Here is a 26,896-nt window from a genome sequence, read left to right on the forward strand (position 1 = left end):
CCCTTAAAGATAGGTGAGCTAAAAAATGAATGTGTAAGGTACCCGCTTCTCATCTGTCTTAGTACATGTCAAAAATAATTGTTCAGAATCTGAACCAAGTACTAAAAGAAGGTCAATTAGTGTCCGACTTACAGTGACTGGACAGTCTAGGCACCCAAAACCTCAAAACAATCTGGAAAACTAATTTCAGCTCTGAAAAAACCCAAGTAGTTAACACATTTAAAGGTTTGGTTGTGGACCTCAATACATTATTAGGTTAACTAGGATCATAATTAATGAACAAACACAATGACAATTTAGACACAAAGGCAGTTCTAAAGATAAAGAAAATCTGTGGTATTAAAAGATATAACATAGAAAAAGATATTGCAAAAAATACAAAAAAAATGTATCTTCCTAGTACCTACATATACTCTTAAAAAACTTAAATCTACTCTTGAAAAAAACTTCAAACTTAAAATTTCTCTTTAAAAAAACTTCAAGCTTAAAAAGTCTTGAAAAAATGAAAAAAAAACTTCCTAATAAAACATTTAAGACATTGCAACCACAGAGTTTGATAGAGTTTTAAATTTTAACACTTTTTTTCCAAACTTTATTTAAATGCATCTCATTGCAGCTATTGCAGTGTAAATTTTTAAATGAGGCACACATAATAAAGATAAATTGGTATTCTGTGTCATTTGGTCTCTTGTGAACAGTTGTCTCATTTGCATTCATACCACACCTTTTTTTATATGATTATTAACATTTCAAATTCACTACAGGAACCACACATTTGGTCTCTTGTGAAAAGTTGTCTCATTTGCAATCATACCACATCTTCTTTTTTATATGATAAATAACATTTCAAATTCACTACTGGTACCACATATTTGTCATCAACCCAAATTGAAATAGTCTTGTTCAAGATCAGATTTATCATCAGCAACTGGGAAGACCCTTATTTCATTAGTCAAACTACAATACACTTTATCGTTATTTGGAAATCTGTGCTTGTCAATTGTAGAAACTGATCCGTAAACAACAATCACTTTTATATTGTGGTGTTAGATATTATGTTTTATGTATTATGACATTAACATTTTACAGGAACCTTTGTGTCGTCCGGTAATGGTGAAAAGTACCAGGATTATAATTTAGTACGCCAGATGCGCATTTTGTCTACATAAGACTCATTAGTGACAGTCATATCAAAATAATTATAAAGCCAAACAAGTACAAAGTTGAAAAGCATTCAGGATCCAAAATTCCAAAAAGTTGTGCCAAATACAGCTAAGGTAATCTATTCCTGGGACAAGAAAATCCTTACCATAGTTTTTGAACAATTCAAAGTTTTGTAAACAGGAAATTTATACAAATTTGAAAAAAAGTAAAAAGTAAACCGATAAAACTACCTTTAGAATAATTTCTTCATTTGCTAATTAAGACTTCAGGAAGAATAACCAAAATCATACTACTTGCAAACCAATCAATAGAAACAATTTATTCTGGGTGATAACATTATCTGAAGTAGCTGCAGAAAGAAAATATGTTGTAGTCCACAACAATTCTACACCAAATCAAATCAGAAGTCAAAAGTTGACTAGCTAATCAACACCATGCTAATTAAATCCAAAAATCTATAAACTGTCTTCCATGAGGGCAGGGTAGAGGTCAAGAGGTAAAGTCAGTTTAGGTCTGACATATTTATAAGCCAATATGCTCATTAATGTTTCTTCTCTCATCAAAATATCACTTAATATAGTAATGATAGATTTAATAAATAATGAAAGTTTTAGATGTGCTTATAATTATATTGTTATTACTTCTAAAGCACACCCAGCTGCAGATTAATTGGCTTTACCACAAAGTTCACAACTAATTTTAATGATTTCATTAACTATATGCATGGGTATCATTATTAGCAGATTTTAGCTCTTAGCTTCATTTCAAGATGACTCATTTGTCAATACATTTCATTTGTCCCCCCCCCCCCTTTTTTTTTATAACTTTTATAACTTTTTTCTTATTCTTAAGCCTTCTCTACACTACACTTATTCAAACTTCCTATTATGATTAACCACAAAAATGACGATTGCATCTAGGATTAATCCACAAACAACGTAAATATATAAACATGCATATAATTCATATTTGTTATTTTATGAATCACAGCTAATAATATATTGTTTTAGAGTGTCAGCATTCATCATATTTACATATGAAATTATGGCAATTTAGAATTATGAATAAATATGTAATTTTATATATCATATGTAAGATTATAATAAATGTGTTGGTGTGGTGACGATAATATAACAGGTGCTTGCTTCACACCTGTATTTGTTTATCCCTAAAATATTCCAACACATTTATAATACTAACGTGAAAATGAAAGTGTTTATTGCATTTTATACTCCTGTGAAAAGATGAATTTTTAACAAGACATGTGAAAAATAAAAGTAGTTCTTATTTTAGATATCCCTTTATCCTAGGGTAATTTGTCTACTGAGGATTTTTCTTCATCTGTCCCTTATCTTTTCTTAAAATAAATGGAGTGAGACAAGCCAGTCATATTCTGTAGCTCATTTTATTCCATTGCTGAATGTTTAAATATTCAATTATTTCTATAGGTACAAAAGTAAGATGACCCCTTATCAACTGAAATCGAACAAGTGCGCATTTACAAAACATTGGGTCACCATAAGATTAACACATCCAATTAAAATATTAAAATGAAGACCTTATATACACAAATGTCACAAAAGTAAAGTTTTTTCTTTGGGTGTGATGGTAAAGCTGATTTCCAACAAATCAAATCATGTATGAAAGATTCTTTCAAAGTACAAAAGGGGACAATCTGCCATAGTATAGAAGAAAACCACATTATTTATGTTTGTAATGACCCATTTAAGTATATACTGATGACAGGTTAACGCTCCAATTATCTCCCATCAAAGTTAATTATGTGTGAATTATCTCCCTTTAATCCTCTTTCATGTGATATATGATACAGTATAAATTGCCACCCAATTAGATATCCAGTTTATATCGATTTTGCTTACATGGTTTGTAAATTATAAACAGTGATGTTTCCGGTCTATTTGATCTCAGTAATGATAGCCACTAGGACTAGATGTCAACAAAATATGGGTGTCAAACACATTAGAAAGGGCCTATGGTTATCATCTTAGATCATATCTTTTGCCTAAAAAGTAATCGTAACATTTTTTCTCATAAAACTGTTTATAAGTGGGAGTCAGAATGTATTTACTAAGTTTCATAATATTTCTGATTTTTCTACTATATTGTATATGTGAGAACAGAAATGTTAATATTAAAGAATATACATATTTCACATAAATATGGCAAAATTTAGCATATATGTGAGTGGGGGAGGATTCAGTCTGTTGCCTCCATAAACTAAATGCTTGCAAGTTAGTATCTCTCATATAACAAAAGTATGCTACATCTACACCTTTAAAAACAGTCCCAACTATCTTTATCTCTTTAGTTTATCAAAATTAAAGCTAAAATTTCCAAATAGAGACTTCAAATTAAAACCTGGTAATCAAAGTCATTTAAGGGCAATAATCCTTTTGAGATCTAGAGTCCAGTGATCATTTCCTAATAAAGATTACTGACCATTCAAACTAATGTGGTGATACTTTTTTTCCAGTTATGCCGGAAAAAATTGTTTGGTATACTCACAGTCAGATGATTTTGTTAAATATTTGACTCATTAGTGTGTAAAAGACTACTGGAGGGGCAGATCCAGCCATTTTTAAAGAGGGGGGTCCCAGAGCAAGATTAAGGAGGGGTTACAACTATAGGTCGGGTCCCCCTCCAATTGTATTAATCATAAAAAAAAAGCTTTTTCCTTATTTCTCAAGTGAAATCTGTTAACAAAATTGTATTACAGCTTTGATTCCCTAAATCCTAGCCCTGAAATTACAAAACTTTATCCCACAATCTAAATTATGTAACACATTCTATTTTCATGTTAAATTACTCAACCACTTCATTGTCTCTCATGAAACTTACATCATCTAATTAATCAGCATCCCATACCAATTTTAAAAGAGGTGTAATGTTTCAAATAATTTGTCTGTCTGTCTGAAATAATAGTTTTATGTCAGTCATCAATTTTATTGTGACGTAATTTGTATAATCAATTTCAAATCAGTTACAAAATCTAATCAGTTTCAATGAGTATTGAAAGTATTTCAATGTTTTACTGTCCAAGAATGTTGGCTGTTTTTGCTGACTTGCATTATTAATATCCTTTATCTGAAATAATAAACTGTTATAACAGATATGTTTTGTTTGTATGCAATTTTTATAGTATATTGCATTTGTTGAAATTAAAACGTCAACACTTTCACATAATTTTACAATACATGTATTTTCAAAGTCAGTGAACCATTACTGAGGTATAGCAGGCCCAGGGCGGCTAATGAGACCCTGGAAATAAACATGTCAATTCTAGGACTAACTTACTAACCACAAGCAACCCCCATCACAAATTTTAATATTTGAACTACACATAAGTTTCATGAACAATGAACAAGGGCTGGGGTAAACAAATATCTACTGAAATGGGATGTGTCAATTCAGATGTATAAACAACAAATTGCGTCATTCTTTCTATCTTTTTCCTCTCTGTAAGTAAAGACATTACAGTATTTTTTCTCTGTTTGAACAATCTTTCATCAAAGAAACCACTACACTTTCAACACATGCACTAAATTATTGTGAATAAATTTGTTTAACCAGATGCTCCGCAGGGCATAGCTTTATACGACCGCAGAGGTTGAACCCTGAACGGTTGGGGCAAGTATGGACACAACATTCAAGCTGGATTCAGCTCTAAATTTGGATTGTGATTTAATAGTTGACACAGCATAGGTTTCTGACACAGAATGAATGTGTTCTAATGAACTTAAAATTTTTGTTTTCTCTTGGAGCAATTCACTATGCTGTTGAATATTAATCCTCTCAAAAAAATGTTTGAAGAAATTTTCTTTTTATTTATGAAATTTCAAATGAGAAAAATTGAACCCAATTTTTTAATCACATCCCCCTTTCCCTTATTCCAAAACTAATCTCAATTAAAATATTCTAATGGAGTTTGCAACAATAACTACTCATTTAAATACATCATAAAATATTAAGATGTAAAAAAACTGCTTGTTATCACTGAATGGTAAAGATTATTTAAATTTATCAGTTGGTAGTAAAAAGTGAATATACATTGTATATTGTGTATAACAAAGAATTAAAAAAAAAATTTGCTATTTCACAATATTGTGAAATTAGATATTTCTTACCATTGCACAATACTGTGCAATTGAAAAGACTTGCTATTGCACAATACTTAATATAATAATTTTAGATCCTGATTTGGACCAACTTGAATACTGGGCCCATAATCAAAAATCTAAGTACATGTTTAGATTCAGCATATCAAAGAGGCCCAAGAATTTAATTTTTGTTAAAATCAAACTTAGTTTAATTTTGGACCCTTTGGACCTTAATGTAGGCCAATTTGAAAACGGGACCAAAAATGAAGAATCTACATACACAGTTAGATTTGGCATATCAAAGAACCCCATTTATTCAATTTTTGATGAAATCAAATAAAGTTTAATTTTGGACCCAGATTTGGACCAATTTGAAAGCTGGGCCAATAATCAAGAATCTAAGTACATTTTTAGATTCAACATATCAAAGAACCCAACCGATTCATTTTTTGTCAAAATCAAACTAAGTTTAATTTTGGACCCTTTGGGCCCCTTTTTCCTAAACTGTTGGGACCAAAACTCCCAAAATCAATACCAACCTTCCTTTTATGGTCATAAACCTTGTGTTTAAATTTCATAGATTTCTATTTTCTTGTACTAACTTTATGGTGCGAAAAACAAGAAAAGTGCTTATGTGGGTCCCTTTTTGGCCCCTAATTCCTAAACTGTTGGGACCTAAACTCCCAAAATCAATACCAATCTTCCTTTTGTGGTCATAAACATTGTGTTTAAATTTAATTGATTTCTATTTACTTAAACTAAAGTTATTGTGCAAAAACCAAGAATAATGCTTATTTTGACCCTTTTTTGGCCCCAAATTCCTAAACTGTTGAAACCAAAACTCCCAAAATCAATCCCAACCTTTCTTTTGTGGTAATATAAACCTTGTGTCAAAATTTCATAGATTTCTATTAACTTAAACTAAAATTATAGTGCGAAAACCAAGAAAATGCTTATTTGGGCCCTTTTTGGCCCCTAATTCCTAAAATGTTGGGACCAAAACTCCCAAAATCAATACCAACCTTCCTTTTATGGTCATAAACCTTGTGTTAAAATTTCATAGATATCTATTCACTTTTACTAAAGTTAGAGTGCGAAAACTAAAAGTATTCGGACGACGACGACGACGACGCAGACGACGAAGCAGACGACGACGCCAACGTGATAGCAATATACGACGAAAATTTTTTCAAAATTTGCGGTCGTATAAAAACCATATACTTTGTCCTGACAGGTTTTATAAATTTCAGACAGTCTTTGTTTCATCTAATTTTTACATACCACAAAAAAAAACAAAATCTATGTTTGTCACATTTCGTTGAGTACACAATTAAATACATAGTTTTCATCCATATCTCTCAATCTCATATGTATATCTGTATTATTTAATTTTACACTGCAAACTATAACAGACATATAACAGACCTGTTTTCTGTTTAATGATTTTTCAAAGAGCATTATTTAGAGTTTATCTTCCCAATAAACCTAACTCGATACAGTGGAATAAGTAAAACTTTCAATTTTTATCCTCAAAATAAAACTTAAACATTTTGAATCATGTATGAAAATAGAATGTTCAGCCAAATATAACCAAAGTTACTTAATCATATAATGTAAGTCAGTGATACCAAAATATTGCTAAACTGTTTTGAACTATTCAGAGAAGGACAGCAGTGAAATATTAACTATATCAAGGTCACTCAATGATATCATATAGGTCATTATGGCCTAGGTGTACCTTTTAAGCAGACTATAGTACTGACTATTACAGATATACTATTTATCTTCAAATATCAAAGTCACTCCACCATAAAAGGTAGGTCAAGGTAATCAATTTTGCCTGTCAATGTATTTGTTTTGGTCATCCTGTCACATGAGGTTTACAGAGAAAGAATTGCAGACTTGAAAACATTTAATAGAAACAAGAATCATCAAGCATACAACAAAAGCTTGAATCACAAACCCAGTAGTCAGCACTGTTCGTGCTGACGTGAATTATCATTGATATTGTTATATTTATATATTAACTGTTTACAAAATTTTGATTTTTTTGAAATACTAAGGCTTTCTACCTCAGGCATAGATTACCTTAGCTGTATTTGGCAAAACTTTAAGGAATTTTGGTCCTCAATGCTCTTCAACTTCGTTCTTAATTTGGCCTTTTTAACTTTTTTGAATTCTAGCGTCAATGATGAGTCTTTTGTAGACGAAACGCGTGTCTGGCGTATATATAAAATTTAGTCCTGGTATCTATGATGAGTTTATTTGAATTGCAAATCTTAGAAATGAGCTACTAAATATGTTTGCAAAGGGTTCATAATAAGCAAAACGATGGACCATGGTACAAGACTACTATAAATTTTTATACTATAATACCCATGCTAAAAATGACAAGACTTTAACATTAGCACAACTTTCAAAGTCAGTGAACCATTACTAAGGGAGCAGGGCTAATTAGCCCCTAGAAATGTGAACAATTGCACAACTACTGTAAAATGATTGTGAATAAATTTATGATTACACAAATGTTGGGTTAATATGTTAACAATATGACTAATTATAAATTATTTTCAATAATGTGACTTTGTTTAGAGACAGGAAGTCACTTCAGAGATAAAAGTCACATGACAATATAATGACAGGAAATACTTCAAACCTGCTTGTTTAAAATTAATGATTTAACCTCCAGTAATTCAGGTTAGCCTAAGAGGACCAGGAAAATCATAACATATCACGTCACGACTGAACAATATCTCCCTTCAGCAGGATCTATATACAGAATGTACTTAGTAAGAAATAGCTAAGATTATATCTGACAAAACTTTGGAGCAGCTTTCCATTGTTAGAAAGATCAATGTACTAGTTAATATAATAATAGCACTGAGATGCATATATATGATTACACATATTTGTGGTTACAAAAAATTGATCACTTGCCTAAGCTTTTTGCTGTCTACCTTTTTTTTTATAAATGAATCCAGATTCAAGCCATTAGTAGGTCCAAACCAAAGATCATTTATATTTTATGTAGACCCACAATCACTTATAGTGCATTAAGGGAGTTGAACCCACATCAGAACATTATGGTTATTCATTCTTTTTGGCTGTAATAGTAGTAGTTTCTTTACATCAATTATATTTGTTGGCAGACAAACATAACTGAAGTTCAATTTAATATCTGCTAAAAAAATGGGCTCCCTTACTTTGTGTGCATATAAATGAGGGAGGGTAGCAGGGGTCCTGATCCCGAAATCCCGGGCTTAAAAACACGAAATCCCATTGTCCCAAGAATCGAAAATAGAATTCCTGGATCCCGAAAGGGTCAATCTTGAAATACCGAGCTTAAAAAACGCCTGATCCCGGAGTCCTGATAAAGGTCCTATCCCCCCTCATAAATGTGGATATTCTTATATAAATTTTTTTTGAACACATCAATATTTAATTTGCAATTCAAATTTATCATTTTTTTTGTTGGAAAATAAAACTCTGAGACGTTTATTCAGAACTCTGTGCTAGTGTGACTCCCAATAAATTGAAAAAAGTCTTTAGAAATATCAATTTAAAAAGAAAAAGACAAATAATTCTTTGAACCTGCCTTAAAAATTACTGTATTTCACATTAACTGACCTGTCAATATTAAGCTGATTGTACTCTGACCAAGATATTCTGTCGTTTTTTAAAGCTAACTAATATCATGTTCCTGTCATCATTACAACAAAACAATCGTTTTATGATGAACAGATCTAGACCTGTTATTTCTTAAAATTGAGTTTATATATTTTTTTACCAAGCCTACCCCCATTCTTTGAGGCTAGCTGATTTTTACCTGACTAACCTAAACTGATAGCTGACTATTCTATGACCAAGAGTCCTTATCATTCAATATGGTAAGCTGACTTTTTTCCATACTTAGCATACCTTCTAGCCAAGGATCCGGAAATTTTTTCACCTAATTTCGGTCACTTTCAAATAACTTAAAAGTTTGTGCCCCTTTTCAAAAAAAGATTGTCAAATTATCATTACTGCATGAGTATGCTCATACTCGTAGCATCAATGAACTTGTTTCACTGTTGTATCACATTTACTTCATGATTTATCCTTCCATTTTCCCAAAACCGATTAAAGGGAAACTTCGCAAAAAAATCAAAAATTGATATTATGTTCATTCTGTATAAAAATGCTCAAATTCATAGATATTAAAGTTTTATTCCGCTAGATAAGCGATCACCATCGATTTTAAATTTAGAGTATCAATTCTTCGCGATTCCGCCATCTTGTCTTCTTTCCCGATTAATAAAAACGATATGTCTATAAACCACAAAGAAACAAAACTACAGTAACCGATGTAGTCGTAATTGCGTGTCGATATCTTGTCAATCGTACGGTTGTTTAATCCGACTAACTAACTTGATACGGAAAATATTCTTACTTTTTTTAAATTACCATGGTCTGTTGTTTTTAAACTGTTGATATTGGAATTAGGTGAAAAGTCAAAGTTGAAATCATAAATAAGTGTTCCGTTCGAAATCTAATTTGTTCATAATTCTTTAAAGTAATAAACTTTTTTCAAATATATTTTGATCTTCCCTCATCTGATCACCAGCATGGCTAAAGGTATTACTTCCAAAGGTATTGTGAGGGGTGTGAGGTGACACGTCCATGTATTCAAGCGATTTCCTGTCGGGCTTGCAAGTTCATGCATCGTTTCACTTCTGCAGGTATTGATCAGTGTACACGGCTGATAACTTATAACTTATAACTTTCCATTTTGAACTATCAGATGTATAATATACAACTCTGTCTTACTTGTCATTACTAATCTCATACGCTTGTTTATAAATAACATTTCTGGTGTAAAGAATATAATTCATAAAAATATAAATAATACCAAAAACATAAGATTTGATGAAATTAAAATCTATTTAAATATTTTTTCCAAGGGTGAATTTGGGAAAATGTAATATATAGTCATTGTCAATAGTGAAGGACAGATTGGAACAGACCAGAAATATTGATTTAAAAAAATGTACGCACTTGCCGACGATTCGTTTATACGACTGGATAGAAAGTTACGAAACTATAGCGCAATTTAAAATATATACCTGTATACATTGAACATAAGAAAAAAACATATATTTTGAATAAAAAGGGGTAAAAGTGTTGTAAATAGACTAGTCCATGTATGCCAACAGTATGTAATCATCGAATGTCGATAGACTACAGTTGTATACCAAAAGAAGAAGAGAACCAATTTGATTTAAATACAGGTCGATGTATAACTTTTGCTTTGGTTCATTGAAGCTGTGGACCTAGGAAAATCACAGATTTATATTTCAATAAGATTGTTCTCGAACAAAGGAAGGAATTCGTCATCACAATTGTTATATATGCCACTGGACGAACACTAATTATCCCCAGGGGATGTGGATATTTTGCTGGGAAACTTTTGAATATCAAAGTTTCAAATTAATTTCGGGATTTATTTTCTTTCTTGGTATTCAATAACAGAAAAAAGAATAAATTACTTGTTAGCTAAATAGGGGTATTCTTGTCAGATAAAAGAATTTTAGTTATATTTAAAAAATAGGGAAATATGACATTAAATTGGTTCTGTCTTTTTTTAAACATCGTTAAAAGGAATTTAGTTTTTGTCAGACGCAAGAACTCATCACTATATCATAAACGTATACGTAAATATATGCATACAGTTTCAAATATCAAGAACAAGCGGTCGATGTCGATAGTCTGTTTTCTAACTGTTCAGAGTTCGACATGTCACTTGTTCATTCTTGGAAGCCTTCATATTCCCCGTCTAACGATGGGAACTCTTTCTGATTGTGTTGACTATAAATGCTTGTATGGTAATTCTGTCGTTTATCTGTACAAGCGGTTGCATTTCCTCTCCTTTCCCAACAAACAAACGAACGAAACGCCACTAGTCTGATTTCTCTGAGCTAATAATGATTGATTCATGAAGTTCAACAAAGATGTATGAACGAACTATTATAAATTCGTCAATATCTGTTATGCATGACTAAAATATAACTTTTATTACAACTACTGTATTACTTATTTGGATTAATGACGGCTATCATGTTCAACATTGCACAAATATTATCATAGAATTTTTTTAAAAATCCTCAAAAATCCTCAAAAGAAATAATGCCTTAGCTTAGATAATTGGTATTCTTTTCACAAAAAGTTCGTGTAAATGATTGTCAAATGAATTTAATTATGTAAGTATAAAATGTTAAAAAGAAACTAAAAAAAAATTATGCATGTTGTATGTTGTATTTTTTTGTCAATTAAAAACTTTAAAATTGCAATAGTTTTATTAGCATTTAAACACAGCCAGATTTGAATACAAGTTAAGAAATTCCGGTAAAGTCAATGATATCAAACAGATGTACAATGGTATATCAAATTGGGTAATATTGCATTTAGTTTTTATTAAAGATTAAAACTACTATTTTTTGCTTCATATTTGAATCTTTACGCCAATTGCCGCTAAGAAAGTAATCAAAAATTGTTTCCTTTTATTTTTATACACTTTCGGAATTACGAATCTGAATTTTATTTTCAATTAATTTACACAATTTAATTATTGTATCTTTATTCTCATAGTGTATTAAATCTTAGTGTATTAACATCATGACAGCATATACTCTTTCTAATCCTTTCTGTTTATCCTTTCCAAATAACAACATTTATACCTGTGTACGCTTGAACTCACACCTGCGGCTAAATAGCTACAAGATAAACGAATTGACCTCAAGCCGAGAAATATACAGTTACCTTTACAAAATAATATACACACTCTGCTCACACATTAGTTGCATTGAAATGATTATCAAAACAATAACGGTAAATAGAACTGAAATATTTTCAGTTCAATATCAGTAAAAATGTTCAATAAATATTTTATGAAAAAAATCTCAACAATAATTGATTAAATTTATTCAAAAACATTTACTAGAGATAATTTTATAGGAGTTTAATTCAATCAATACAAAACGGTATATATATGCATATTCACTTTCGTTCATTCTTATATTGTGGTTAATAACTTCGACCATTCGTCAGCTGTGCGCTTTTAATTACGTATATTGTCGATAAGCTATAAGAGTTAAACAGATTTTATGTTTTCCCAGAATTCAATAAATCGGGCTAATACGTCACGACCCACTCGAGAATTCAACCAAAAAAGTTACAAATACTTGATTTTCTCCGTTATTAGAAGGAATATAAATTTAAAACTTTGCAAATGTGTTTTTTATGTTAAGATGAACATAATTAGATGATAAGTAAAAAATCGCGGAATTTCCCTTTAAGAGCAATAAAAGGAAGGTAACTGTTTAAAATTGCAATGATTTTAATGACTCAAAACTATAATTTTCTCAGTCATCGCTAAAGTTTCTGTCGATTCTAGCTGACCATTGGCTAACCAAGCTTACCTCTCATTCAATATGGTTAGCTGATTTTTTTCCCTGACCAAGCTCACCTGTAAGCACTCTATTTTTTCATCAAGCTCACCTGCAAGCTGACTTTTTTCTAACCAAGTGTACTTGCTAGCTGACTTTTTTCTGACAATCTTACTTATCATTCATTAAGGTTAGCTGATTTTTTACTTGACCAAGCTAAGCTGGTGCTAATTTTTTTTGGACAAATCGTACTTATCATTCAATATAGCTAGCTGACATTTTTTTCTGAAAAAGCTTACCTGCTAGCTGACTATTTTTCTCACCACGCTCACCTGCAAGCTGACTTTTTTCTAACCAAGTGTACCTGCTAGCTGACTTTTTCCCTGACAATCTTACTTATCATTCATTAAGGTTAGCTGATTTTTTACTTAACCAAGCTCAGTTGGTGCTAATTTTATTTGGACAAATCGTACTTATAATTCAATATAGGTAGCTGACATTTTTTTCTGAAAAAGCTTACCTGCTAGCTGACTATTCCCACCATGTTCACCTGCAAGCTGACTGTTTTTTTAACCAAGTGTAAATGCTAGCTGACTATTGTCTGACAAACTTACTTATCATTCATTAAGGCTAGCTGATAATGTGGTATACAGTCCAGTCGATATCTTAATAGTTTAAATGCTTCTGATTGTGGTAACAGCATCAATAGTCCATATAAACTCTTGATTAAATCTTGGTTATTCTGGACATCTAATAATTGTAAACGTAGATCTGGAAAAAAACAAAAATCAAAACTCAGTTGTGTAAAATAGATATACTTAAACATGTTAAATAATATTGATCTGATACTAAGACTCTTTTCAAGTTAATCCTGTGATATATTTTTAAACAATTGGATTTCACCTTAAAGGTATGGTGTTAAATTATTCTGTTCTTCATTGCAAGTTCCTGTCAGTTTCTTATTTCAAACTGTTACCACTAGGCACATCTTTTGTAGAGTAGACAAGAAAGAAGAGTTCTTGAACAATCATTGCAAAATGTCACATACAAGAGAACAATTTATATTCTTGAATCAAACAGGGACAAAACTTTATAGTGTAACCTCTATATTTTAATTTTTATTTCACTTGACTTGGCATCAAAACAAACATGGATGACATTTAAAGACCAATGAACGTTGTGTATTCAAATTTTAAGGTTTTCTGCATCAATTGAACTACATACACAATTTTTAAACGTAACAATAAATGCATTAAAACAATGACTTGAAATTAAGACCAACACAGAGTCTGGACCTGCATTCCCACATGCAACTGATTGAGATAAAAGGAAGGCTGATGCATAACTGATCATTCCCTTTCATTGAAGTTTAGAAAAATTATGAAGGAAATATTCCTTGACGTGAGTGTTGTAAAAATTCAAACTATCCACAAACAGGAAGTGGCTGCATGTTAAAATTGCTGACATGCTACAACCAATCGTTATTAAGATGCCGTCCAAATTTTTAATCATTTCCTTTCATAAAATGCTAGAAAAAGGTGAGGAAATATTTCTTGTACACTAAGTTTTGTCAAAGTATCAGCAAACAGGAAGTGGATGCAATATAGTTGTTACTTTCCATATGCAACTTAACATAATGCAAATCAAATATTAAATCATTCCTTTTCATAGAAGCTCAAAGAAATTTGACCAAAATCTTCCTTGTGCATTGAGTGTGGTAAAATTTAAAACTATCAGCAATAGGAAGTGGATGCAACTTAACATAATGAAACTGCAGACCAAACATGAAATCAATATCTTTCATTAAAATGAATAAAAGTTTGACGAAATATTCTAATAAAGTTGAGAATGGAAATGGGGAATGTGTCAAAGAGGCAAGTTGTACGTACCTTGCAAACCTTTTATATCATAATATATCGATTTATACAACATGAAATAAGTGTAACATATTGAAACTTCATATCAACTAACAAATATGCATATAGTATCGACAGCATAAATCATGCAAACAATATCAGTGTTTATAAAATATACAATTGCATCATTTAATATGAATGATATATATATATATATTTCTCAAATTCTTTGGCATCTGCTGATTACCAAGACAAACCTTTACTTGACCTACTTTAGTCTTTGGCAACACACTTTAAATCAGTTACTCATTTCAGTGGGACACACTAATGTAATGGTCATTTATGTTTAAGGGTGCAATGTATCATTTTTTATCATTCCAAAGCAGATGACTGCATTGGAAGATCTATATAAAATTAAACTTTATAATATTTTGCAAATTTTCCTAATTAAAAGAGGTTTTGCTGTAATTTGTTCAATTTATTTCTTCTTACATCTGACTTTAAGATACATTGAACCATTGTCTTGATCACCTTTATACTGAATGATATAATATTGTAAATATTCTTACTTACATGCAAATATAGGAGACTCTATCAGCTGAACCAGCTTATCAATTTCTTTAAGGAAATCTACAGTAACTTCTAAATCACCACTAAAGACAGAGTCAAGGAAAATAATAATTGTAACAAAATTCTATAGTTATGATAAAAAATCAAGAGGTAATAATTTGCAGAAAGAGAAACTAGAGGAGGGTATACATCTCAAAAAACATGTTTAACCCACCACATTTTTGCCTGTCCCAAGTCAGGAGCCTCTGGCCTTTGTTAGTCTTGTATAATTTCAAATTTTAGTTTATTTACATAATTCAGAGTTTAGTATAACGTCCATTATCACTGAACTAGTGTACATTTTTAATTAGGGGCCAGCTGAAGCACGCCTTCGAGTGTGGAATTTTCTTGCTGCATTGAAGACCCATTTGTGGACTTCTGCTGTTTTCTGCTCTTTGGTCGATTGTTGCCTCTTTGGTACATACCCTATTTCTATTCCCAATTTTATCATCTGACATTAGAATATTTAAAGGATGTACAGTGAACAAAAAAAATTTAAGAATATAGGGATAAATAGTACATCAAAATTAGATTTTTCATCTTTAAAATTTTGAATCATATATGATGAAAGTTTCCTTCTGTGTTTCAGTTTGCTAAACATCCGCTATTTTCTTTATAACAAAACAATTCTGATTTTTGTTTTTACAAGTTTAACCTAATTCTCATTTTTTTCTCTGAATAATCAGTTCAAATTAGATTATATACTAATCATTTGCACAGAATCTTGGCAATGATGTAAGAGATCAGTGATAAAAATGGTTGAAGCCTATAAATACTTGTTATTTCAGACTTTTTAACACACTTATGATGTATCTGACTGCCAAAGTAGAAACTTTGAAAAGGGGAGATAACCTATATGAGATAAACGCATGGGGTTTGTTGATGAAATTATTTAACTTTTACCTCAGTCAGCTACTGAATTTACACTCATATTCTTACATCCATTTCAAGTCAATTAACGATTGCTTCTTTAACACCCTGTGGCAATATTTAAGAAATAATCAGAATAACTCAACATTTTTTTAAGTATCAAAGGATACAATGTCTGTAGTAGTTGACAGGCATGACTGTAGTTCTGTGACAGGAAACACAGAGCGACTGTTGCTATGGGACTGTGACACCATGACATATACAGGTTACAAAATAAGGAACAGCTATCCTGTAAAAATACAAGGAACAAATAATTGTAGGATAGAGACACAATAAAAAGTTTGTTAAGATGCAAATATATTGAAACAATGGTGATTAAGAAATAATTGATGCAAGCTATACTTTATTGTAGTTTAAACATGGCTAGGCATTATATTCATGATTATTTTGCCAGAGCCATAGTGAGTTTTTGTTCATTTGCATGTTTTGGAGTTTGGAATGGCTTTCATTTTGCTGAACTAGTATATATTTTTGTTTTAGGGCGTGGTTTTCTAGCTAAATATCTTCTCTTTAAATTTCATTTAAAATTTGTTTGTGAATAATTGCAATTGATGGATGAAAAATAAAAAGTTTCGGTTTTCAAACAGTCAAAGCATGAAGAAGAAAAAATGTAAAATTTTTCAATACCATTAACAGATTGCAAAATAAAGCCTTAAAAGAAAAGTTTGAAAAATATTTACCTGAGAATTTAAAGTTTTAAGTTGGCTTCTCAAACCAAACAATTCAGTTGAGGTTAATAGTATTGTGTTAAGTGTTTGCACCATCTTCTTGGCAAAGTCTAAATCTTCCTCTATAACAAGGATTTTAGAAAATGACTGAAAAATATCTTCTGCATTCAGTAAATGGGACAATTGTCTAAAAAATAGAAATATAACAAACATAATATGTAAACATATAGCAACATGGTGTTTCAAAGTTGAAGATTAAAAAAAAAACTGAACACCATGGTGCATTACCTAAACTGCAATCATATCATTTTGATTTGTAGTAGAAAGATTTTCATGCGTGGTACTGTTTTTTTTGTTTGTTTGGGTTTTTTTTTAAGGAGAGGGTTGCTGATTGCAATTGCAAATTTTGCTAATAATTGCTAGTATTTCAAATGACATAACACAAATAAAAGTATTTCAATTTCAGCATGTTAGTTTATGATGACCTCGATCTTTGACTAAGTGACTTCAGTTTGATACGGAGTCTTTGTGCCCTAAGGTGTATTCGTAACAAATGCTTGTAACAGTTGATTTCAAGTTGAATAGATATTTTTAAGAGTCCAGACACAAACATTCCATAAATACTCAATATCGCTGCCAAAGATGAAGTGTTTGATTAATTGATCGATTAATTGGAGCTTAAAGCCACTTTCAGCACTATTGTGCTATTTCAAGGCAGTCAAATTTCATTGGTTGAGGAAGCCAAAATGCACAGACAAAGATAAGTGAAGGTTGCCATAAGGTTCTAAGGATATCATCTGTAAACCTAAATTTAGAAAATAAAATAGACAAATTTCATAGCGATGTATCAAAGTAAAATAAAAAGTATAAAAATCCTGTTACCAGTCAAATTATTAAGGAATATAAAATAAATATATGATGAGGTACTTGAAGTGATGGATTTTAAATGTATGGTTGACATTAAAAGCAAAGAAAGTGTATGTAATGCATGTACTAACCGGATGATAAAATATTCTCTTTCCTTTGGTTCTGTAGACTGTTGATCGACTTTAAACATGTCCAGCAGACTGACCATGAACTTTGTAAAATACACATTTAATCCATGCTTAGATTCATATTCAACAGTTAGCTTTGCTTTTGGCAATTTAGATGAATTATCTCCCTTTCTAACAGCTGATTGTCTTGGATCAGAAGGACGTTTTTTACCCTCTTTGTCCTTCTTATCTTTCCTATCAGGAGTTAACTCCCTTGGTGGTTTCTCTACTGCCATCTGTAGGTCAGGAGTTATTTGACCTGAAGGGTTTGAAGAAATCTCAGCTAATGCTTCTAAATCTAATAACACAACCTAAAGAAAGAAATTCATATTTCATTCAAATTTCAAACATCAGTATTTTGTTTCAGTTCCAATAAATTCTATGGCAATTCTTTTCATGGAAGTACAATAGGGAGAGAAGATACCTAGTGGGTCCTAAAAAAAAGCAAGTTGTATTAAAAACAGATAAAACCACAGCCAAATGAGAAACTGTGAAAAGAAAAATTATAAAATGTACAAGACATACTCAACCAAAAATCTGACAATGAACACACAATATCTAGAAGATTAATCCATAAAATTTTACAACATATATATAGTGTTTATCAATGTTGCTATTATCTGTAAGATACAAAGAGAACGCCTTCATTTTAAGGGGGGGGGAATATTATGGCTTCTATCTTTTAAGGTTAATTTGTAAACAGAAATAGTTTAGTATTCAGACTTTCCAAAATTCTATGCATTCTATAAAATATCATCAATATATTCAGCCCATAAGGTGGAGTGCTTACAAAAACAAAGACAGACAGACAGACAGGGATTTCTAAATACCCCAAAAAAATTTGTTTGAGGAGGGTTTAATAACATAAACATGTTAATAATAATACTAAAATAACAGTGATAATACTAAAATACTAATAATTCTATTATCTGTCGCTGATAAAAAAGACTTAATAAATGTTCATAATTTATTATAATGATTTTCATATTGATTTATTTGTTATGTTATGCAATTGTATTGATGTGAATTTAATTTATTTCTATTTGGCAAATAACTTCCTTTTAAATTCTCCTTCATGTTTGTCAAAAAGAGGGATTCAAAAGAAGGCTTTTCTTTTTGTTTTTCTAAGCATATACGATGTACACATTAAAAATCTGTTCACAATACATTGGAGAATTCTAGTTATCTCCCTTGATTATGCTCATTTTCAAAATTCATTGTACAATCTTGTTATAATGATTATAAGTAGCATTTTCAATTCTCAAATCAATAATTATCTTTAAACACATAAACCTACACAATTAAAGCATCCATAACACACTCATAAGACCAAATTTTGAAAAAGTTTCAATTTTATGAAACCAACATTTTAAGGACCCATTCAAAAGTGTCCTTATATATACCGTTGACAACAGAAAATAGGTGTGTTGTAAGAAAGGAGAGAAGGTTAGCACTCCCCTAGATAAGGACGGAAGAGACCCTTGTGGTCTATACAATACATGTAAGGCGCTGTCTCCCTACTTAGGAGGCAACACTTACTTTTTTACAGTCTGTGCCATTTAAAATTTGTTATATTTAGCCCTAGATTCATATGAACAATCATGAGATGCATTTTAGTCAGAGGTAACAAATATTGTTCTGTACACTTGTATTGTTGCATTTATTTTTACTACAAGATAGCTAACTTTATTCTGTACAATCACTTGCATTTAATTATCTATACAGCAGTTGCACTTATTTTCATTTGTGTATTGTGCAATAGACCACTTTCGAGTTCATCCGTCACCGGAAAAAACTCGTCAATTATACGCGCCTTTATCACCGTCATTTGTGCGTTTAGGGGCGTCGTCACTTCCATTCCTATGTTGAGCGAGTGGTTGGAAAACTATAATTCCATATTGTACCAATTATTCAGCAAATTGAATTCTCAAAATTGACAACCAGCACTGATGTCATTAGGGAATTGTCATTAAATACCTACAGAACAACCACTATTTCTAGTTTATCCTACACAATGACAATCACTTAGACGCTTGATGAACGTAAATAGTGCAGGGATACAGGCGACCCCCTCTATCTGATAAATGACGTCATAAAGGTACGTATAATTGACGAGTTTTTTCCGGTGATGGATGAACTCGAAAGGGTCTATTATTTTTATTCACATTCAAGTGAATGCTTCCACCACATTCTATCATTAATTTCCTAATTCAAGACTTTGATCAAAACAATCATAAGCAATCAGACAATAAAAGGACATAATTAAGACTTTTGGCGGAAAAGTTGACAAGGACTTGCAGTCATCTAATAAATGATAAACTATTTGAAGATTGTATTTCTATAGTAACAAAATAAGTCACACAGAATAAAACAGCTACCTTGTATCCTAATTTATGCTTATGTGATGGTGAGCAGAGAAGGCTTGCTATGCCTGTTGCCTAATCCAATTCAATTTATTTGAATAAAATATTGTTTAAACTAATTAAACTAAAAAGAGTTTGACGGGTGCGATTATATAATACATTTGTCAAAATGATTCTTATGTTAATCACCTCCTCAGATTCATCTGTTAAACATCTAAGCAAAGCTGGGAATAAAATATCCATATTCAGGAATGTCTGAAATCAGGTAAAAAGAATAAATTATATAAAAAATATCAATTGAAATGGCTTAAATCAATCAATGAACAAGTGAACATACAATGAATGCATGCATTTATTATTGTGATTTTTTAAAAACGGTAAAATATGTGAGAAAATTTATTGTTATTTCATTAAATCTGTATATATGAATTATTTATATGTATGAGATATCAGAATACAATTTCTTATTATTGCCATACACACACAGTCCCTTTATTCACATCAATTAAGGTGGTACCTAACACTACAGGGAGATAACTCTGTAAAATTAGCTAAACGTTTTAATTACATTTTATTGTAAAAGAAATATTAAGCTTCTCAATGATCAAAATTGGTGTTTGTCAATTATAACCAGTGTAATTTTTCTGACAAAATGGTTGGTTCAAAATTTTTAAATTTTTATATTTTTGTTAAAGTGTCAAAGTAAATACAAAATACTTTTGACAAAATTTTATGAAAATTAAACGAGCCAAATTAATTTTAGTGAAAGCGTTGGGTACCACCTTAAAATCCTCAATATAATTTTTGAATATACAGTAATACTTAAAAAGCTTACTTTATTTGGAACTTTCTGTAGTAAATGATTTATCCAATCAAGAACAGCAATCTTAGATTGGAAATGTCCATTCTCTAACATGTGACACAAAACACTGATAACATTTTTCACATCTAACTGTATCACTCTTAAATAAAAATAAAAAAATCACATTAACACTGCCATGTTAGACAAAGGGCAGTCCTCCAATGGCACAACACCCCAGTAGTAGAGCAAGAGTTAGTGCACTTGACAAAGATGAAATTATTTTTTCATCTCTCTATGTAATTTTTGATATCATGTTTAGTCATAATTCAAAATGAAATCCATGTTAGATTCTTTAAAGTTGTTTTAAACCTTAGCTCAATGTTCAAATAAAATTAGTATTTCAATTAAGTAATCTTTTACAAACCTGTCACCAGTTTTATCATAGATTATTTCCTCTTTGTCAGTGTCTGTTTGGTCTTTAATTTCACCATCTATTGGACTTCCCAACAGAGGTGTGGGAGAATCATCCTGCTCACATATTAGGGTCTTCATTTCTGAATTAAGTTTCCTTGCAGCATCTAAAACACTTATAGAAATTAAGGAAATTTAAAAGTTTTAGATTATCATGATTGGTCAGACTATTTTCCCACATGGACAACTTTTCGAGAATACATCTTTTGAAGTAAATACTCTTCTGATTATTTTGAAAATTTTGAAAGTTCAATAACAAATTCAGTTGCTTAACTAAATTAACTCCCTTTTCTTTTTAATTAATCTAACATGTAGTTCATGCAGTAAAGTTAAGCTTTTCTTTTTGGCACGTTTGTTTGGTGAAATAGGAATACCGTAACAATAATTGTAAATAGAGAAAAAAAGGTTGATATACAGGTTTTGGCGTCATCCTTTTCTTACCTGTTCCATAAAATGGGTGGCGAGAAATAACCATTCTTAATTTTTACAAAAGTATTTTTTTAAGGAGTATCAATGATATGTCCAACATAGCAAAACAAGCAAACAAAAAGAATTTTAGGCCTATTATGGCTAACATCCACTTTTTTCAACTTTGGTGGATAGTTTTTTCATTGGCAGTCATACCACATCTCTATATTTTTACATTGAAAGTCCATTATTCTTTTTACAAGTATATATGTTGTAAAAGAGGGACGAAAGATACAAAAGGGACAGTCAAACTCATAAATTGAAATAAACTGACAAAGCCATGGCTAAAAATGAAAAAAACAAACAGACAAACAATAGTACAAATGATACAACATAGAAAACTAAAGAATAAACAACACAAACCCCACCAAAAACTAAGGGTGATCTCAGTTGCTCATATGCTTCATCTGAAATGTAGCCCATAAATGTCAAATTTGTGTTCTTCCCTCAGTTTAAGTTGAATCTGTGCTTCTATGATATCATGGCAATATGGCCTGCACTGAGTCCCAACCCTAGACCACTTGGCCAAGTTGACTCTAATATTTATATATACAAATTTACATCACGATTTTCGTGATGCTTGCAGTTATTACACCACCAGTACTTAAACTGTAGTTTGCTCATAATACATGGATTTTAGGTTAAGGATACACTTTAGGAGAGTTGTTGGTGAGACAAGGCAGAACAGCCTTTATAATGCCTGGAGCATTTAGGAGCATTGTCCTTCCAGCTTTAGATATAAATACCGTAAGCCAGGTGTTACGGCCAGAAATCGCCTTTAAATTGTAGCCAACAAAAGACACAAATCAATAGTAAAATTTAACAATATTTAATATACAAAAGTTTACAAAAGGTATTACACAAATATTACTGTTAACTTAACTGTCAAAATATGAGTCCAATCTGTTATCTTTATCTGTATCCGGAAATCTTTCGGAATCCAATTTTAATATTACGTTCACTACTAATGTCACAATCCAGTATGATGTTGTTTGTAGAATAAAAGTGTCAATCCAAATGCTGTGAATACTAATGTCTATCAATGTCTATGTCCAAGTTTAATTATGAGAGTTTAACTTTAGTGTCTGTATATATAGTGTTGTCATGGAAAATTCTGGAACACTCTATAATGGAACATTGTGGAAAATCCTGGAAAGTTACAACGGAAGTTTCTGGAATAACGTAGAAGTTTAAATTACGCATCTTTTATAAGGATCATTCTAGAAAGTTCCAATCATTCTGTGATTGTTCCAGTGATTCATAAACTGCACAGTTATATTATTATTTGGTAAACAACTATCAGGCCATACAACACAAAGTAGGCCAACATAAATAAATACAATAATTACAATATCATAACACCTCCCCCTTAAAAGAAGTTTTAGTGTAACAAAAACTTATCATAAATAATATGAACAAAAAAAAACATAGTATATACAAAGTGATTTAATAAGCTCTAGATAAAGCATCTGCTATTACATTATCTTTACCCTTAATATGTTTTACAATTACATCATATTCCTGTAACAATAAACTCCACCTAGTCAACCTCTGATTCTTGTTTCTCATTTTATGCATGAAGGTGAGAGGATTATGATCAGTATAAACAAGAATAGGATGCACAGTTGGATTCAAATATACCTCAAAATGTTGAAGTGCTGACAACATTGCAAAACACTCTTTTTCAATAGTTGAATAATTTTTCTGATGTTTATCTAATTTCTTAGAAAAATATGATATAGGTTTTTCAACATTAGCATCTGTCTCTTGATATAAAACAGCTCCTATTCCTACATCGCTTGCATCAACGGCAAGTTTAAATTGTTTTTCAAAGTCTGGAGTAATCAGAACTGGACTATTAATTAAAAGTGATTTGCTCTTTTCAAAAGCATTTTGACAATTTTCACTCCAGATAAATTTAGAGTCTTTTCGTAAAAGATAAGTCAATGGTTGAACAACAGTAGCAAAATTTGAACAAAATTTCCTGTAAAATCCAATCATGCCTAAATATCTCATAAGTTGTTTTCTATTTGTAGGAGGAGGAAATTATAGGTTTTACTTGACCTTGGCCAACTGTATGCCCTAAATAATCAACAGTGGCCTGACAAAATTCACTTTTACCAAGATTAACAGTCAAATTTGATTTTGACAATCTATCAAAAGTATCATACAAATGTGTTAAATGCTGTTCCCAGCTATCACTACATACAATTAGATCATCAATATAAGCATAACAACAGTCTAAATCTTTTATAACATTATTGATCATTCTTTGAAATGTAGCTGGAGCACTTTTCATGCCAAACGGCATTACAGTATATTGAAATAAGCCATCTGGTGTAACAAAAGCTGATATTTCACGAGCTCTCTGTGTCAATGGAACTTGCCAATAACCTTTCAATAAATCAAATTTACTCACAAATTTTGCTTGACCAATATTGTCAATACAATCGTCTATCCTTGGAATCGGATATGAATCAGATTTTGAGACTGAATTTACTTTTCTGAAATCAGTCACGAAACGAAAGGTTTTATCTGGTTTTGGCACAAGGAGACAAGGAGAGCTCCATTCACTGTTACTCGGCTCAATAATATCATTGTCAAGCATATATTTAATTTCTTTTCTCATAACTTCAAGTTTGAGTGGATTGAGCCGGTAAGGATGTTGCTTAATTGGAGAAGCATCTCCTACATCAACATCATGACAAACAGAAGTGGTTTTGTTTGGCACATCTGGAAAAAGATTTTAAAAGAAAATACCAAAGTTTTTATTTTTTCTCTACGATCAAAAGACAGATGTGCAACTTTTGAGTCTAAATTTGACAAAATTTCTGAATTTTTCAATCTAACTGTCTCTTCCATAGATTTAGAACTAAAAGGTTGTTCAATTACATCTGGTTTGTCATGATTGTTCTCAAATTGAACCATGCCTAAAGTGGCAACTGGTTTACTATCACATACATTAGTACGCTCAAAATATGGTTTTAACATATTAATATGACACACTCTATTTTGTTTGCGCCGACCTGGAGTTTTTACAATGTAATTCAAATCATTAATTTTACTCTCTATTGTATAAGGACCACAATATTTAGCCTGTAAAGGATGTCCAGGGACAGGCAGAAATACAAGTACCTTATCACCAGGCTCAAAAACTCTGTCCCTGGCATCTTTATCATACCATATTTTCATCTTGTTCTGTACATTTGTTAAGTTTTTCTGAGCAATTTGACAAGCAGTATACAATTTTTCTTTAAATTTAGATACATAGTCTAAAAGATTTAAGTCAGTATGTTCAGTAAGCCACTTTTCCTTAATCAATTTTAACGGTCCCCTTACAGTATGACCAAATACCAACTCAAAGGGACTAAATCCAAGGGATTCTTGAACAGCCTCTCGAACCGCAAAAAGTAGAAAGTGAACTCCATCATCCCAGTCTCTGTCAAATTGAAGACAAAAAGTTCTAATCATGTTCTTCAATGTTTGATGAAAACGTTCTAAGGCACCTTGAGATTCTGGATGATAAGCACTTGATCTGTACTGAGCAATCCCTAACTGGTATACGACTTGCTGAAATAAACCTGACATGAAATTTGATCCCTGGTCGGACTGTATAGACTTAGGAAGTCCTACTAATGTGAAAAATTTGATCAAAGCTTTGACGATAGTAGGTGTCTTAAAGATATTTCTGAGCGGAATGGCTTCAGGAAAGCGGGTAGATGTACACATGATTGTTAATAAATATGCATTTCCAGTCTTGGTCTTTGGTAAAGGTCCAACACAGTCAATTAGAACTCTGCTGAAAGGTTCGTCAAAGGCTGGAATAGGCAGAAGTGGTGCTGGTGGTATTTTCTGGTTAGGTTTACCAACAACCTGGCATATATGACATGATTTGCAGTATTCTGCGACATCATTTCTAAGTCTTGGCCAATAGAAATGCTGCAAGATTTTTAGGCAAGTCTTCCTTATACCTAAGTGTCCAGCCAAGGGGGTGTCATGGGCAAGACCAATAATTTCTTGTCTATAAACTTTAGGCACCACCACTTGGTATAGCACTCTCCATTCTTCCTCTAGGGTAGCATCAGGAGGCCTCCACTTCCTCATTAAAATACTGTCCTGATGGTAATAGCATTCGGCCACTTTGTCTGCTTCCTCCTGTGGTTGAGCCCTCTTGCTGAGCTGAAGAACCTCAGGGTCTTTATGTTGTTCTTCGAGTAAATTCTTTCGGTCTAATGAATGGCTGTTTACATCTGGCCATGGCATAATAACATTTTTGTTAACACTAGATGGTTTTATAATGGCCTTTTCTGAGTTACCAGCATCTTCAATATCAGCTATAAAAGTGTCAGAAAGGTCCATGTAATCAAACTTGTCTTCTTGCAAATTCTCATTTTGTTGTTTTCTAGCCATCGCCCTAGTAACAACACAAGCTGGATACAATTCAGCATCATCTTCAGGTGATTTAACATCCACCACCGGTTCACTGGTAACAATTGGTTCAGCAACCACTTTGTTCCTTGCTAGATCATTTCCTAGCAATAAGGTAACACCCTCAACAGGGAGATTAGGACGAACACCTACAACAACTGGTCCAGTTATTAAATCTGACTTCAGATAAATACGATGGAGAGGAACATCTATACAACCCAACTCTACACCTTGTAACAAAACGGAGGCACCAACAGAAGTCTTCTCGGACAAAGGCAACACACCTTCTAACAATAAAGACTGGGAAGCTCCAGTGTCCCGTAAAATCTTAATAGGCTGAAGAGTGGTATCATCAACAATAGAAACAAACCCATCAGACATAAAGGGTTTGTATTCCTCCATGTAATCACAAAAACTGGACTTAAAAGCCTGACGCGCAGGGCATTCCAATGTACTGGTAATATAAGGTGTCGTACAAGCACTGGTCTTCGGCTTATTATCTCGTTCATTCTTCTTCTGGAGTCTAAAACAATCAGCCATCAGGTGACCAATCTTCTTACAATA

General features: G+C 31.6%; 1 protein-coding gene and 1 non-coding gene across 2 annotated transcripts in view; one reads left to right on the forward strand and one right to left on the reverse strand.

The window, feature by feature from the left end:
• The window catches only part of LOC134721750 (protein VAC14 homolog), a 38,183-nt gene that overhangs the window by 1,382 nt on the left and 9,905 nt on the right, over nt 1-26,896 (reverse strand). The window contains exons 9-17 of the mRNA XM_063584945.1: nt 22,556-22,660; nt 21,390-21,551; nt 20,999-21,125; nt 20,353-20,418; nt 17,765-18,111; nt 16,779-16,953; nt 16,209-16,327; nt 15,133-15,212; nt 13,318-13,474 (exon numbers count right to left, since the gene is read on the reverse strand). Of these exons, the coding sequence (XP_063441015.1) occupies nt 13,318-13,474; nt 15,133-15,212; nt 16,209-16,327; nt 16,779-16,953; nt 17,765-18,111; nt 20,353-20,418; nt 20,999-21,125; nt 21,390-21,551; nt 22,556-22,660 (1,338 nt within the window). The remainder of the gene's footprint in view (nt 1-13,317; nt 13,475-15,132; nt 15,213-16,208; nt 16,328-16,778; nt 16,954-17,764; nt 18,112-20,352; nt 20,419-20,998; nt 21,126-21,389; nt 21,552-22,555; nt 22,661-26,896) is intronic.
• Nucleotides 19,225-19,347, forward strand: LOC134724078 (U6atac minor spliceosomal RNA). Its single transcript, XR_010108397.1, has one exon. It is a non-coding gene; the product is annotated as a U6atac minor spliceosomal RNA (small nuclear RNA).

The sequence above is a fragment of the Mytilus trossulus genome, chromosome 6 (genome assembly GCF_036588685.1).
Source record: "Mytilus trossulus isolate FHL-02 chromosome 6, PNRI_Mtr1.1.1.hap1, whole genome shotgun sequence".
In the NCBI taxonomy this organism is placed as follows: Eukaryota; Metazoa; Mollusca; class Bivalvia; order Mytilida; family Mytilidae; genus Mytilus; species Mytilus trossulus.